We start from the raw sequence: 16,968 nt of genomic DNA on the forward strand, positions 1-16,968 counted from the left end.
GTCTGTAGAAGTAGACAGGAACAAGCTAGATGGATTGGCAAAGTCGGAACGAGTGTGATTAAAAAAACACAAACAAAATACAGAATCAGAAATACGACAACCTCTAAACTGTCAAATTGACTTGACAAGCGGCGCATCGTTGTCTTCAAATAACTTATTGGGATAGACAAGGGATCAAAAGGTGGGTGTATATCGAAATGTTTATTCGCTGCTTTGGTGTCGAGAGGGAGCCATTTTACAACACTTTATTTCTGTTCGGATGCTAGCTTAGCCTAGCCCGCGCCGCGGCTATAACAACACGCATTCCGTCACGACACAAGCAAGCATCGCTATAATTCGTCCTTTTGTAGCCGTTATATTATGCGTAAAAGTTTCTTTGCTCTAAAAACCTTACATTTAATCAGTCAACGTGGACAAAAAGGTTTATGGACACATTGAATGGCCTACTATGCTAAGTGTGCCGTGCTAGCGAGTGTCCAGTAAGTAGGAAGACAACTTAACATTCACTCTTAGTTTGTCATATTTTCAGAGTATTTTTAATTACCGAGTGCGCCAGAATGCTTGACTAATCATATGAACGATTCGGTTTATGTTGTAAGTTATACTTTTCAAAGTCTGTTTATATTCTGCAGCTAACTCTTTTGCTAGTTATAAAGTAGCTTTTAGTTGTCTTCCACTTTACTTGCTTCTTCAACTATTTTGCATTTTACAATTAGCTTGTTTATATTACCATAAGGTTAGCTAGAATATTAATCACCATGGGTAGAAATATTTTATTTTAAAGATGATTAGTCATGTTAAGGCGTAAGGATTGTTTTTAGTTTTGTAATTATTTATTCCTCAAGTTGTATTATTTGCTTTATTGTGAGGAACGGAAAAAGAGTTGTTTGTTAGTGTCAGCCTCAGTCATTAACTTTAATTCTTTTTTTCCCCTCTGCACTGAAAGTCAGTTGTGACAATAGTTGTCATTCTGCTTTTTGTGTTTCTCTGAGAGGAAAAAGGCTTCTACTGGTTTGGATTAGAACAATATGACAATGCTAAAATGATAAATGAAAATGACTAAATCTATCATTTTTTCTTTTGTAAATGGTGTTAAGTAATTTAGTTGCTGGTAGAGTGGGAAGTTTTGTTTTTGGCATCAGATTTGCAACCACACATTTGGAAAAACTTTATCATTTTAATTGTTTACTTTTTTTCCCACCTATTTAAATGTCCTTTATTTACCGGTACTATGGAAGTATCGCGATACTATGGCTCCAAAAAACTGACGGTGCCACTAGTAGTATCATCATAAGTGGCCTATCTACAAGATAATGTTTCATGTGGTAAAGTCATTAAAATACTCACACGTTGTAACAATAGACCATTTTATTTGAATAGTCTGTGAAGCCCTTTAAAATTGCAAAACTGTGTAGAATATGCACCTTTTGTAGTAAATTATTGCACATTTTCTGATGCTTCAGTTCGAACACGCATCTAAATTGGTTCATTTCTGTTCCTGTCAATATGATTTAGAAGCTACAACAACCAAGACAATCTCTTATAAAGAATGTCTCGCAAAGTGAAATTTTTTATTTCTTTGGATTGTTACCTGATTGAAGACTGAAAAAAAAAAAACAATAGATGAAAAACTCAAAAGAGCTACAGGAAACATTGAAACAATTTTTGACCACTTTATATAGCCTAATTTTGTTGCAAACAAAATTTATTAAGTATAATTTGTATCTTTATTGTAATGTTTTTTGTTGTTGTTGTTGTTCAGTTATCTACAAAATAAACAAGAATAATGAATACATTTTATGTGAAGTGAGGTGCAAATAACATTTTCTTTCAATAATAAGGGAATTATGATTTAAATTCAAAACATATTATAACGTATAGTATATAGTATTTCTGACAATTTTCTTTAGAATTTGAGTTATGAATTATAGTATTGCAATACTACTTGGTATCGTGATACTTCAGCTGGTATAGTTTTAAAAGATGAATTAATGGTATCACGACAACCTTACTTCTTTGTTCTTGTGTTGATATGGATGTATGAACCCTGAGCTTCTGAAAAACCACAAAACATTCCTTGTTCCACTTGGCGAATTAATCTCATTCTAATTCTGATTTGTTGTTTTACAGAGTTGGTCTGCAGATTACTTGTGAAGACCTGGAGGAGAAACGACCTGTTGGATTTGTAACTGCAGGATTTAAACAAACCCAGAATCTCCCTACATGCAATAATACAATCTGGAGTACACCTGTTGTTTCACAGTGAATGTTCAAGGTTTGCTTGCACCTGAAGACTTGTGTTTTGGCTTCATTCAGTCACCAATGCACAGCAAACTACGCTTAACAAGAATCTGTGCACATTGGCTTCAACTTACCCGCCTGTGGAAGCTTTTTCTAATTTGATGAACTGGAATATCGAAAGTGTTGTTTGGAGTCAAATCATATTTACTTTAATTTTTTTTGGTAGCCTAACGTGATATTGGTCCACCAGCCATTTATCAGCCATGTGGGCCGAGAATTAAAGATGTCAAGTTTTCATTGTTTGGTTCACTGAATCATATAAAGAATGAGCTGTTGAAAGCAAAAGCACTTCTCATGACTTTATAACACATAGCACTTCTAGCTATTGTGATGTGACAAATCAGCCCCCCTCCCCTTTTCGCCCTGACGTAGCACCTTCGCTGTTTTGATGAGGTGAACATATTCAAACCACCGCTTTCCACAAAACAGCACTGTGTGGTACAAATCCACTTCGTTTTTTGTTGTTGTGTGTGTCCTCAGCCGAAAATGAGTTCGTAAAGGAGTTTCTGAGTGTCAGAGCAGGCACAACGTGCTGCTACCACAAGCACCACAATAAGAGACTGGACAGTGCGAGAGTTTCATTTCAAAACCTCTTGGATTTGTTTTATTTGTGTTCGATTGACCTGAATGCACACAGTCGTCGATGAAATAAGGGTGTCGTGGAGGGTCACTCTGGCATTACTGAACAAAAACATATCCACTACTCTTCCACAACTGCACACCATTGATTAAGAACAACACGTCACCGTCTCTTCCATCACCTTACTATTCCACCTCGGGCTGTACACGTTTCACTTCCATCCTCTTTGCACCATCCTGAAAACTGGAGTTTGTCTGTGGAGCTGCGGTTGTCCTGAGGCTTCAAAGCCAGAGAAAGTGAGTCGGTTGGGCCCTCTACACAGACACAGCCAAGAACAGGGCCATTGAACTACAGAGCCTTTGTCTCTGGGGTAAGAAGCCACAACATTCAGCTGGAACTTTCTTTGCTATTGTTTAGTATTCTGAATAAGTGCCATAGATATGTGAGACTTGTCATTAAGTTGAAGGAATTGTTACAAAGTAAGTTCTTGGGTCTAAGTAAATACACTCAATCTTATCAAGAGCCACAAGAGCAATAAAATAGAAGTTGCTGTTTTAATGGTTAACCTAGAATCTGTTAGCTTTTCTTGACAAAAGACGATACATGCGCTTATCTTGTTTACTTTTAAAATAGGCCTAAAAAGAAACTAGAAAATGCATGTTTTTGTATTTTGAGTTTTAAGCTCAAAATGTTTAGTCTAATCTTGAAACTCAATCATCCAAAGTTTTCTCTGGTGATGTATCTTTAAGTCGGTATAAATTCTGCTTCTCCACTTCTCAAGCTGGTTTTCTGATTGGTTTAAATGTTTGAGACAGCTTCATTCTGTATATATTGATGATATTAGGGCTGATCACAGATGAGTTTTCTGAAGTCATCTTTTTAATTTATCTGTCAAGTTGTGCAACATTTCCTTCATGGTATTTTAAACAACAATTCTAACATCTTTAAGATGCAGATACAACAGTAGTTCGGTTACGTGGCAGTTGATTTTCCACAAAAGTGTAAACACTGGCTGTGTGGTGCTTTCAAAACATTTCTCTTTCATTGAGTAACCCATTCAACCTGACTCAGCAATGCTGGCTCAACCAGTGACAAGCTTTTGCCTGACCTTTAGCTGATTAAGGAGAGAGGGATATTCAAAGCCTGTTTGAAATCAGTCAGTTTTTTTTCATTTGTTACTGAAGTGACGCTTTTCACCACAAAATGTGCCTATGATGTCTTTAATCAACTTTAACATGCACTTTGCACCAACATCAGATGCTGCTGGATATACCACTGCAAATGCTGAGCATTAAGTTTATCTGAAGACCAGAAAAAGCCTTTTTCTCCGTCAGCCAGTCATTCACTGGATTCATTTGCTGGAAATGACGAATAATAACAGTCTTTACAAAATCAAACCTCACTGTACTTTTTTCCTTTGCAAGTTGTTTCACTTTTGTCATATTCTGGAAGAAAAGACATTAGCGGTTTTCATATTTTATGACTTTGCTGTTTGTTGAATATGACATGTCATTTTTGCACTAATGACTTGGTGATTTTTGCATTATTAGTTCAGGCCATGAGGTTTGATGCCTCCATCCACTGACGGGAGACACTGGACCTAAATGGCGCAGCATGACTTTGTTCCTGCCTGGCTTAACTTCTCCACGCCTCAGCCCGCCAAGGTATTATAAAAGATGCTGACTTTGTATTGACTTTGTGGATTTTTTTTAAATTCAGGACAGTGTGGCTTAATGGCCTCTCTTAGGTCTCTTGAGCTTAATCATTTTTTTTCTAAAATAAGCTTTATAAACCTGAAGCTGCCTGTTTAATTTCTGTCTATGATTTCTTTCAGTCCCCTGCTGCCCCCATTGAAAAGCATGGAGAGCACTTTCCCCGCGGAGACAGCCGGCCGGGAGTAAACCGCCGCAGACACAACTCTTCTGATGGCTTTTTCAACAATGACCCACTAAGAGCCCCTGGAGGTAGTGGAAAGCCTACTCTGCATACAGAAGTAGCCTGCTTTTTGACCTGCCCTGTGTAATAACTGCTTTTTTTTTTCTTTAGGTGATGGGTGGCAACAGCCGTCTCTGTTAAGGCATGACTCTGTAGACTCTGGTGTTGCAAAAGGGAGTCAGGGGGGATTGGGAGGTGGACCAGGGTGGAAGGAGACCCCCAGCTGGCATGGGGCACAGAGGGGCCAGGAAGGTCCACACCACCACCATGGGCGGCATATCAAACGTGGTGGAGGTGAGAGGGATAGACAAGGGGGTCACCGACAGCGCAATGGAAACTTCCATCCACGCAAAGGTGGTCCATATCAGGACAGATGTTCTGATGAGGAGCGCAACGATGACAAGCTCAAGTTTGTTGATGAGGATTTTGTAAGTATTTTTGGTAACGCTTGACACAAAAGTTCTCACGCTTAAGCTTTCATGACCAAATGTGAATGCTGTAAACATTGTTTGTTGATAATGCCTATAGCAGCTCATCTTATAAAGTGATGTCTTCTCAAAAGGATTTTGAAGTGTCTACCTTCAGAGTGATCAGACAGCGAAGAGACAAAAAATTCTCAGAGTTGATAAAAAAAATTAATAATTTGTGTTCTATATTTTAAGTTTATTTAATCATGCGGTCCGTGGGGTTTGAAAGTCTTGAAATGTAGTAAATTTTAAAAGCAAAATTCAGACCCTTGAATTCACTGAAATATTGTGTTGTAGGTCTTAACATTCTAAACGGGTCTTAATTTTACTCTGTCCAAGATTTTCTTTTCTCTTGGTTTTTATTGCAAATAGATGACAGTTATTAGACATTTTTACCTAAATTTTAACATGAGCTTCCATTTCTACAAAAACTATCTACAAAAGGTGGAGTGAACATAATACACATGGTGTATATATATATATATATATATATATATATATATATAGAACATAAATGAACATAGAACAAAGCAAGGTTTTATAACAGATAAGCATTATGTTGAATAGTTATTTTGAATATTGAGTTATACTCAATCCATTCACATAAAAAGAAGAAAATCATATATTTTTATTCCTGTAATTGGGTCCACAAGGAATATGTTTTTAACAATGTTAAACTTGTCATAAAAAAAACTTATGTTGAAAAAATATATATACAACTAGAGTTTTTTTGTTTTGACACATTTAAATATGTGGCTAAGAAATAACTAAACTTGTTTTTTTTTTTTTTTGCTGTTGTGACAAAAACAAAACAAAAACGGACCATTAGAAAAAATGTCTTAGTGTTTAGCTCTGTATAAGTCTAAAATTTTATACATGATGGTTTAAAATGGGCATAAGTCTAAAATTTGACTTGATGAAACCTGCAGAAACCCTGTTTTATTATGCTTTAATAAAACTGGTTATTGTGTGTTTCAAATGTTACAATATGTAAAAGTATTACCATGTTTGTTTACTCATGTAAATAAGTCACACCCTTACCAGGCATGAGTTTACTGCTTATGCCATTCGTTAACCTCTACATGCCATACTTTACATGCCATTCATGAACCACTTGCACACTTGATTTGCATTCATACTTTCTGTTTTTCTGTGAATCTCAGCCCTCCTTGAACCCAGAGACAACTGGAAAGCCAGCAAGTCAACCTCGAGCTGTTGGGACTCCAGCAGGAGTATGGGGTAAACTTGCTTCAGTTTATTAATTCACTTTGTTCCAGCTGCACAGAAATAGAACGTTATCCTGTACTTATTGCTTTGTTCTGAAAGTTTATTTTTTTGCAACATCTGTTACAGAGAACCCCCCTAGTGCTAAGCAGACTATGTCTAAGATGCTGGTCATTAAGAAAGTGTCTAAGGAGGACCCCAGTGCTGCATTCTCGGCTGGGTTTGCCAGTGCTGGACCTCTGCCCGCCAATGGTTCTAAAGTTCCTATCCCTGGACCCAGCGTCTACAAGAATCTGGTGCCCAAACCTGCCACTGCCCCAACCAAGGTATTGAGCCTGCGTATCTGAAAATAGTCCCTGGGTGATGTTTTTGATTTCTTATATCAGCTTGTTGGATCACATTACTAATGGTGAAGACCAGGCTTTTTGCTTAATGTTGTTTTGATTTTGTTAGGAAATTTGTGTCATTTTTTCCTATTAATAGATGAAACGTTTTATTGTCTTTTTATAGCCGAGCCCATGGAAACCCAATGGAAGGGAAACTAAAGTGGGTTTGCATTTCTCTGGACGGGATTCGGCCTTTACCAGCCCTGTTTCTGTGACCAAACCTCTGACACCCATCAGTGCACCTGCCCATGGCACTACTAAAGAGGTAAAATAATGAAATCAGGTTTGAATTTTACTAGAGCTGTATGATGAAAGTAATTGTTATGCATATTTTGTCTGTAAAAGCCAGTTCTGTGATCAATAGTAAATCTATAGCAGATGCTTTTATATGGGGCTGAATTTACAACACAGACGGTTCAATTTAAAGACGTGACAATGAAGTCAAAGATAATTATTTTGTGATAATTGTGTAGTAAATGCTGCTACTTTTGAAAGAATGGGAAAGTACCACATATGGTAATGTTTTACTCCAAACCCATTTAATAAATAGTCAGGGTTTGAAATAAATCCTTCTGTGAGATGATCTATAATCTTGTTTATTAATTACGTTAAGTCAATGAAAGTAGTTAAATAATTTTTATTAAATCATAGTTGAGTAATTTTTTAAATCAGATATCATTTTCATTCTATAGAAAATAAGGATTAATTCAATTAAAATGTAAACGAATAGCAAGAAATGCGATTTTGTAGACTAAACAAATATTAACATTTTACTCAAACCGATGGATGGATGGATAGATTGATTTTTTTTCTAGCTGTTAGGAAAATTTACCCTTGTAATCTCAGATACAGAGATTCTCAATTAAAAGGACTTGCCACCTCAAATACAAAATTCCTTTTATTAATGTAATAAATTTGGCTACATAAAAATGAAACATAAATCTTATCTACACTTACAATTTTCCATTATACATCACACAAGCATAGTATTCGATTAAAAAACATGGCTCCTTGCCCCTGTTACTTACACTTTCATACTTGTCATGCATATACATATTTCTGTCTCTTGTTATCTCCTCCATAGCCACCTTCCAGCACCACTCCTCCAATAGACATCACCCCCTCACGGCTAAAACTGATGCGCCGCAGCACAGACCGCAAGAGCGAGTTCCTGCGTGGACTCAAGGATGAGAGAAACGGGGATTTGAGTGACTGCCACAGTCCAGGAGCCCCAGCAGAGGTGCACATTAATTCACCTCTGATCTGTAGACTGTTAGATGTAGCAATAATTTGTCTCTATCTGTTTACATCAAGATTATCAAGTTAAGACGGAATATTGCAACAGAAACCAAACAGACAGTTTTTAAGTTGTTTATCTGGAGAGAATTTAAGTAAATATTTTTAAATGTGAATCCTTCCGAAATTGTAAAATTTTTATCAAAGGTAAACCTTACACTGTTTTAGATTTAAAAAATCTTCTATATTATTATTTGTGTATTTTATTTTTTGCTGTTGATGATAAAATGTTAATTTTATCTGGTTTTTCCATGAAATAGCAAGAGAAGCTGATATGGCAATAAATTTCCCCCATATTTGTTTGAATTGTAATTATTAATAGTTCTACTCAATATGTTTGCTGTGGGTCATTAAATGTTATAAAGTTTTATAGTATCTATTATAAAAGAAAAAGAGAAATCTTGTTGTTAGATTTAGTTTCATTACATGTTCGTGTTGTGCTAAAGCTTTCGTTTGTGATTTGTCTTGATGTTTAGGGCGAAGGAAGTACCCCTGAACCAAAAGAGTTTGGAGAGAGTCATGAGAACGGCATCTCCCACTCTCTCAGTGACTCAGACCCAGAGCACTTGTCCAGCTCTCTGGAGGCGGAACACAGGTCAGAACGACCACATGTACAAACACTTCAACACTTTCTCTTCCATCAGACATTCCTAAGCTCAGTTTCTGATCCCAGAGAGCTGCCTACAGGGTCAATTGCCCTCTATTAACATGTATGTCGGAGGTTACTGAATTAGAATGATTTATATGGGCAGCAATTCCATAAATCATACAAACTTTAATGGATGGGCCTTTACCATGTTCAGGGCTGTTTTACCTATGCGACCTTAAAATATATTTGGGAGTATTTGTGCGAGTGCAAAAAATTGTTGTGCGCAACCAGTTTTTGCTGCAAAATGTTCACCACATGCGCAGATTTGGGAGACATTCACACAGAATGCATCCCTGCACTTGAAAGGCGAAACGCAGAGCTCAGGAATGGTTTAAAACAGTTGTTATGTCAACTTGCTGCAGTAAACTAAGCCAAGTCCGTAATGCTTACCCCGCCTTCGCGCTCTTCTTATTGGCCCTCTGCTCTAGCACTGAAATATCAGCTGTCAATCACTCAGTCAATGCCTTCTGGCTTGGGATGACAGCTACTACTGCGAAAAATTGTAAAGCGCTGAAGATGAGAATGAAGATAACACTGACAGATTTTGTTTTAGAAACCACGGCATCTAAAGTTACAAATAATGATACATCTTAGTAGTGATCATGTGCTGAATGTTAATCCACCATCAACACTTTTCGAAGAGTGGATAAAAGACTTCCACTGGCTTCAAGTCCGCTATCAAAAGTCTGCTAACTGTTTGCCACATCTAGCACGAGAGCTTCTCTTTAATCCTTCATATGATCGCCAGATGCTGTCTGCCGTGCAAGTGGCAGCGATATGTAAAATTTATAACCACATACACCATCGCAAACGGGCTTGCACTGAATAAACTAATATCGCTACTCATGAAAAGTATTGCTATTAACATGACATATGCATATAATAAGGTTCAGTATATGTCAAAAACATCAGTGCAATATTAGACACAACCCGTAAGAACAGCACAGTTAAATCGTTAACCGATTCATTCATGTCAAGCAGTGCATGCAGGGCCAGTGAGTGGTCCGTGTACCTTTTGGTCACTCAGTTTTGTTAAAAAAAAAATCTATTTTCTTGTGATAACGGGATCCGTTGAGACCTATTTTCCTCACGCTGGCATATATATTTTTATTGCTTGTTAGTTTGATTAGTGTTGATTTCAAATGCAATAAATATTGTTGTATAAAACTTGTAGTAACAGTGCTTATAAGTGTGACTGAATTTTGGCTGATGCGCCTAAATGTTTTAAGTTAGGAGCACCGGTGCTACAAAGCAAATATTTCAAGCCCTGATGTTGCTTAGTCACACTGCAATATTTTTACGTTTAAACATCGATAGTTTCTGTTTAAGTTTTATTCCCACTTTCTATTAAGTTGCCCTAACTACTATGTACTTGCATCAAAAACAAATATAATTTACTTTCTGTGTTCATAACGTATTACAAAACACTTCTGATTCTCCTGAGATGGGATGAAGGTAGGGTTAGGGGCAGATTTGGTGGTATGGGTTGGTTTAAGGGTGAGTTAAGGTGTAAAACATGGTCAAAAGTGTAACTTTTAAATTTTTGGTCCCATTTTATATGAAGTGCCCTTAACTGCTATGTACTTGCATGAAAAAATAAATACAACATACTTACCGTGTTCATAATGTATTGTAAAAAACTTAAAGGTAGGATTAGGGACAAGTTGGTGGTATGGGTAGGTTGAAAGGGGGATGGTCAACAGTGTAAATAACGATGTAATTAATTACAGTTTATGTGCACATCTTTAATCTTAAGTAAAACATGTATTTACACAATAAGTACATTGTAATGAATGATTAATTTCAGTGCAAGTACATGTTAGTTGAGACCACTTAATGTAAAGTAGGACCAAGTTTTTTTGGTTTTTTTTTTGCTAATGGAACGAATGTACAAATCAATTTCTTCTAACTTGTACATCTACCAACATGAGGTATCTTTGACACCTGAGGCACATAGTTTTTTTTTTTTTTTTTTTACAGAGGCACACATTGATCTGCCCACAATCCACCTACGTAATTCACATTAATAACCCTCACGCTCACATGTGGTTTCTCTGTGACAGGTTGCTGAAGGCTATGGGATGGCAAGAATACCCAGAAAATGATGACTTCCAGCCTCTCACTGAGGATGAACTCAAAGAGTTTCAAGCTAAAACTGAACAGGTATGGGAAATGCATACAAATAGGAAATAAACAAAAAAAGGAGTAAATCTAAAATAAATCTAAAAAGGAGAATATGAAATGGGAAAAAGAGCAAGGCCAGATTTACTAAACAGAACAAATTACTGTTATTTTAAATTATAATTATTGAACTCAATACCATAAACAGTTTTCCAATTAAAGAGCATAAATCGTCACTTTAGAATTATAAGGTTCTATCTGAGAATTTTTTGTCAAAATTGAGGTATTGACATATTCATATTAAAAGACAATTTGTTTACATTATTTGATGTTTTTATAGGTTGTTTACATTTTAAGACTTTTTATTTAAAAACAAATGTTACACACATACTGTTTGCTTTATGCAATGCAAAAACTTTGAAGCTCAATATCTCAAAATCATTCAGGACGCAGATAGAACCTTATAATTCCAAGGTGACACAGGATACAGTAATACTGCTAAGTGCATCGGTTGTCACCTCATAATAAAGGGAATGAGTTATTGATTTGAGATTAAGCTTTTTTAATATACCCATTTATTATTTTATAATCCTTTTCAGTATATTAAATATATATCGGCCTTAGAAGAAAATGAACACAAGTAGCAATATTACAGTATCAACTAGATAAGTGTGACGTCAGGCAAAGTTGCCTTCGGGTCCAATCACTCTATCAAACTGTATGGGGAGACTCAACAAAGGGTCATAATAAACGTTTACAAAGCGATGTAGATGGGTTCAGATAACATCTTCTGTTTAAAGAGTTAAATATGGTTTTCTGCCTTCACCACACTCACTGTTATCTATATTCCTGTTCCTAATAGTAGCTATACAGTTTCTATGCATTTTTGGGCAATAAATAAATGTAACTAATCTTGGATTGATGGCAACGCAGTGGTGCAGTAGGTAGTGCTGTCACTTCACAGCAAGAAGGTCGCTAAGTCGCTGGTTCGAGCTTGGCTCAGTTGGTGTTTCTGTGTGGAGTTTGCATGTTATCCCTGCGTCCGTGTGGGTTTCCTCCGGGTGCTCCGGTTTCCCCCACAGTTCAAAGACATGCGGTGCAGTTGAATTGGGTAGACTAAATTGTCCTTAGTGTATGAGTGTGTGTGTGGATGTTTCCCAGAGATGGGTTTCGGCTGGAAGGGCATCCGTTGCATAAAAACGTGCTGGATTAGTTGGCGGTTCATTCCGCTGTGGCGACCCTGGATTAATAAAGGGACTAAGCCGACAAGAAAATAAATGAATGAATCTTGGATTGACACGCATCGCAGCTGTTGTCACACTGCAGGAAAGAATCTGAAATCTTCTGACACTGCCAGAATTTAATCAGCGGGTAAATCTGATTGCATCGGGCATTAAGCAGCTGTCAGTGAACATGTCAAACCAATGATCAAAGACCACAGATTTTAGCCTAGGATTTCAGAAATCTTTTAGGATTTCCCAAATTTGTCTCAGATAACAAAATCTTGGCTGAAATCTCACAGTGTGAGCAGGGCTTAAGCAGGAAAAAAATCACATGGATTCCGATTTACTCAAATCAGATTCAGGCCTTGTTCTTATGTTGAAATTTATCCGATATAATATCTGTGCCCTTATATCTGCAGTGTAAGCAGTTGATCGGATTTTCACGTGTCAATGTGAGTCACGCATCATTTTAAAACCATAGTGAATGAGTTCCCAACCTTAAATCTCATATTCCGTGTTCCGATCTACCTGCTTACACTGCAGTAGAGGTCTGCAGTGCAGTCGGGTCCTGCGGTGCCCGCAGGACAGCCGCGGGAATAAATTTCCGAATAAAACGCGGGAGCGGTCGGTAACGGGTTTAATTTAGGACGGGAGCGGGCTGTCTATCAATGTCGCGGATATTGCTATGCGAATGAGAGAGAGAGAGAGAGCGAGACACAGAGAGAGAGAGAGCGAGCGAGCTTTGCCTGTGTGTGTGCTTTGTGCTTGTGTGTGTGTGTATGTTAGTGCGTGCGTGCGCGCGCGAATGAGAGAGAGAGAGCTTTCCCAGATAGCAAAATACACTCGGGCCAGTTCCGGCTAGATTCTCGCCTGCCGGAGACTTACCACTCAGCCCGGCTCCGGCTGCCGGACTCCGGATGCTTGTGGACTCACTGCCCGATTCCGGCCCGAATCAATCGGGCCAGATGCGGCGGCCGTAAGCAAGCTGATGCTGCCGCATCCGTGCCGAAATCGGCCCGAGAGTAATGTGCGCTGCGGAGCTGGTGCGACTCAGTATTTATATACCTTTATATAAAACATTTTGGTATTACATTGGTACTTGATACATGGTATTACAAGCCTTTGAGTTGATATAACAGCAAACGCCTGTGTGTCTGCTTGGGCCTTGTGTGTGTTAGTGCGCGCGCACGCGTATGAGAGAGAGAGATTTGTCTGTGTGTGTGTGCTTGGTGCTGTGTGTGTGTGTGTGTTTATACAGATAGCTTGGCTGTCTGTACTGTATAGCTGGGGGATTTTCGGTTTTGTTCTCCCCCGCTCTTTAGCGGGATCGGGCGCGGCAGCCAGAAAACTGGGCGGGTCGGGCAGCGGGACAATAAATTCTTAATATAAGCGGGAGCGGTCGGGTGCGGGCGGGAGCGGGATTCAAAATTTAGTCCCGCGCAGATCTCTACACTGCAGACACGAGAACACTGATCTGATTCGTATCGGTTAAATTTCCACATATGAACAAGGCCTGAATCTGATTTGAGTGAATCCACTTTTTTTTCGTCCTGGTCATTGTGCCTTTGCCGTATGCTGTGTAAATACAGACAATCGGATATGAGTCGCTTTTTAAAGAGGATGTGGGCAGGTTAGCAAACAAATCAGATACGGTCACAAAATCGGAATTGATCATCAAGATCTGCAATGTAAATGCAGCCTAGGAAGTCACAAAAGTCTGACCAGTTGGATCGTTTAGGACGTTAAGTCATCATTCTGATCCATTAAGACACCACAGGGCTTTCTAGTGTAGACAATGGCTTTAGCCATCTTTTATGTTCGATAATTCTGATGTTCTGTCCCGCATCAAGAGGAATCTCCTCCAAATAATTATATCCAGTATTTTTACTCCACAGTATTTTATTTTTAACACCAGAAGATGTCACCAAGTGTTTGTAACTCTGTTTCTTCTAGATTATTTTGTCTGTGACTGACTATATATATATATGTGTGTGTGTGTGTGTGTTATGTCAGATGAAGAAGATTGGTCAGGGGCGTAACGGTGTGCTCCTGAAGCCACGCAGTGTGGCCCTGCTAACCTGGAGAAACACCTCAAACCCTGGCCTGGAAGAGGGCTCTGAATCTGAGACGAGCAGTAGCAGCCAGACCTCCGACGACGACGATACCTAATGTGGCTTTAAACACCCCTCCCATACTTCCCTTTCTCCTCCATCACACCGTTTATTTCCAACTCAAACAAGAGCCAACACATTCTTTTCTTGGACAAGGAACATCGGTCATATCCCAGGCGGAGAGAAAAAGAAGTCACTTGTCACCTCATAGGCTCAATGTCTTTCTGTTTGATTTTTTTTCCCCTTTCTCCCTCTCTCTGTCTGCTTTTTGTTCTTTATCCTGAACTAGAAACGTCAAAGAAAGCCACCCACACACACACACCCTCCACCAGATCGATTATTTTCTTTGTTTTGCTTGGGGGAAGGAAAAAAAAGACTAATTCATAATAACAACACCAATTATAACCGTGATTTAACGTGGCATCATCTGAATGTTCTATAAAATGGCTTTGACACCTTTCTAAAAAATTTTTTTTTTCCTTTTCGCGAAAACAATTCGTAGCATTAGCGTTAAGATGAAACAATCAACGTGAGCCGCTCACTGCGACGTCGCTCCCAGTCCCTCATAGAAATGAACTCAAACGCAGCAAGGAAGAACTAAAGCAACAGCGAATGGACTGTCGCACGCAGTCTGGCAGCTAGAACATCAGTCCATTTCTGGCTCCAGTTCAAGCAAGCTCTGCTCATTTCCAATCGTTTCGTTCTGCAGAATCATACTAATATACCAGAGTTCATATGTCTGCCAAGTACACCTGTGAGAAAACCTTTAAAGGTCAGTTTGAGGGAGAGTTTGAATAAAGGTATACGTTTGGATGGAAGGGTCTATGTTTTATGTCGCGTTCCGGGAAGCCAGGCGAACATACAGATGTTCAGTTCACTGAGGTTGAGTACTAAAAAAATACAAAAAATCATAAACAGACTGTCTTCTTTTTGCCCATATATGGTGTAAAACAGTTTTGCCTTTTAACCTAAAAGCTGTTTGATTTGAACCATATTGAAATCCTGAACATTTCAGAGTTGAAGCGTTTTCGTGCTAACACAAGTAATGCCGTGGCAATCATTTTTAAAAGCTTTACCTTCATTGCATGTAAATGGATTTAAAAGGGGTGTTTAATAAACACAAGCAAGCTTCGATGAGCTTATCCCCTCACAAAAACCCCAATAAAGTCTAGCCGATGGAATAGGAAGCATCAAACATTGTTGGGCTTATGTAATGTTTACAGTGCAGGAATCGATCCGAGCTCTCTTATGGTTTGTAATGACTGTGAACTTTCAGTAATATGGCTTACACACTTTGTTCTGCTATGTTGTTGTTTAAACAGTTCGTTTGAGGTTCATTTTTGGCCGCTGAGTTCAATCCCTGCTGCTGGCGGTGAAGTACAGATCCATCTTTTAATGTCTTCATTTCATGAGGGACTGCTGGTGTAAATTGTGCATCTCCTTTTCTTTTTTTTGTACCTTGTTTTTGCTGATAGGGTATAAAAATGGCTTTATCACAAATTTAAGTTTCTTTTTTTATCATTATTTTGGTACAGCTGTAAAAATTCCCACATAGTTTTGTTTCTTCTTTTGTTTGCATTATATTGTTTCTGCAGCCTTGATATTCAGGGTGGATTGTAAAAAATATAAGAATAAAAAATTGTGAGTTTTGGAAGATTAAGATTATTTTGATAACATTATTTACAGATTTGAGATGATAAAGGTGTCGTGTATGGGTTTATCTGTATGAGACGAAGCAACATAAACTACTGCAACATAATGAGAAGGTCGGAGAATACAAATTGTAATAAATATTTTGCATCAGTTTGCCAAACATGTCCAGCCTTTCGTTTTCTGCTAAAACACTTGGGGGGTGTTTTAGATGGGATAACGCTCTAAATAAAAAAACAACGAGCATAAAAAATATTCAAGGGGTGGATTTGTCCTGCTATTCACCTCATTCATCTCCGAGGTGATGGTAACCAACAAGCAAACTTTAGTCAACAAATGCTACATATAAACTGGGGTAGACATTTCAAATGAAGAATAATCATATCAGTTTAATAGGGTAAAAGTTAATAACATCTTTAGACATCTGAGTCATTTTTAGAGAGATGGACAATTTGGGGGAGTTGATTTGTCGAAATTGTAGCATGGTGTTTCATTCTGTTGGACTCCTGGATAAACACAAGGCCAAATTCTGCATTGGCACAGACCTGAGAGAACCAGTGTATCTGGGGAGAAGACAAACAGAGAAAGCAGCTCTGCATCCTACAAGGGCAAGGACACCTGATTTAATTATTGTAAGTAGGTAAATGCTGATTATTCAAAACTTAATCTCTAATTGAACTACAAAATAAATTATGCTGTGTGTTATAAAAATATAGATTTAATTTGTAAGGTTGAGTAGTGTGTTCCATTTTGTTGGGTCAAGTTTTAAATTTAGCTTGAGACCAGTAACAATTTTATGAAAGACTATTTTTTATTTTTTAGTAGTCTTTATCTAGCAAACATGCACGTATTTGTCAAAGACTCCTGAAAACTATTTTCAGCATGAAATACCAGCGAGATGTATTTCATTATTATTTATAAACACATGTTGAATGATTTTTGAAAGACACTAAACCTTATTTCTTTAAAACCTTAGCATTCCCATTATTCAGCTTTGCTGCATGAAATAATCATTACTTTTATAC

General features: G+C 37.9%; 2 protein-coding genes across 4 annotated transcripts in view; both read left to right on the forward strand.

Annotated features, from left to right (window-relative positions):
- On the forward strand, positions 1-15,953 carry gpbp1l1 (GC-rich promoter binding protein 1-like 1). 2 transcript variants are annotated; one of them, XM_087257579.1, is made up of 12 exons: positions 1-479; positions 2,131-3,251; positions 4,432-4,545; positions 4,716-4,845; positions 4,928-5,244; positions 6,447-6,522; positions 6,637-6,833; positions 7,018-7,158; positions 7,978-8,133; positions 8,666-8,784; positions 10,902-11,001; positions 14,196-15,953. In XM_087257579.1, exons 3-12 carry the CDS (start codon positions 4,486-4,488, stop codon positions 14,349-14,351), a joined length of 1,452 nt encoding a protein of 483 aa, XP_087113705.1. In that variant the 5' UTR covers positions 1-479; positions 2,131-3,251; positions 4,432-4,485; the 3' UTR covers positions 14,352-15,953. The 2 variants fall into 2 exon arrangements, with proteins under 2 accessions (XP_087113705.1, XP_087113704.1); XM_087257578.1 differs by having other exon boundaries at positions 1-181.
- The window catches only part of ccdc17 (coiled-coil domain containing 17), a 14,569-nt gene continuing 13,265 nt past the window's right edge, over positions 15,665-16,968 (forward strand). For both annotated transcript variants that reach the window (XR_015493817.1, XM_087257571.1), the window contains exon 1: positions 15,665-16,575. Coding sequence is in view for 1 of the 2 variants with exons in the window: in XM_087257571.1 (XP_087113697.1) it covers positions 16,387-16,575 (189 nt within the window). In the remaining variant the exon portion in view is untranslated. The remainder of the gene's footprint in view (positions 16,576-16,968) is intronic.

Source organism: Danio rerio, chromosome 6 (genome assembly GCF_052040795.2).
Source record: "Danio rerio strain M-AB ecotype USA chromosome 6, GRCz13ab, whole genome shotgun sequence".
NCBI classification, from domain to species: Eukaryota; Metazoa; Chordata; class Actinopteri; order Cypriniformes; family Danionidae; genus Danio; species Danio rerio.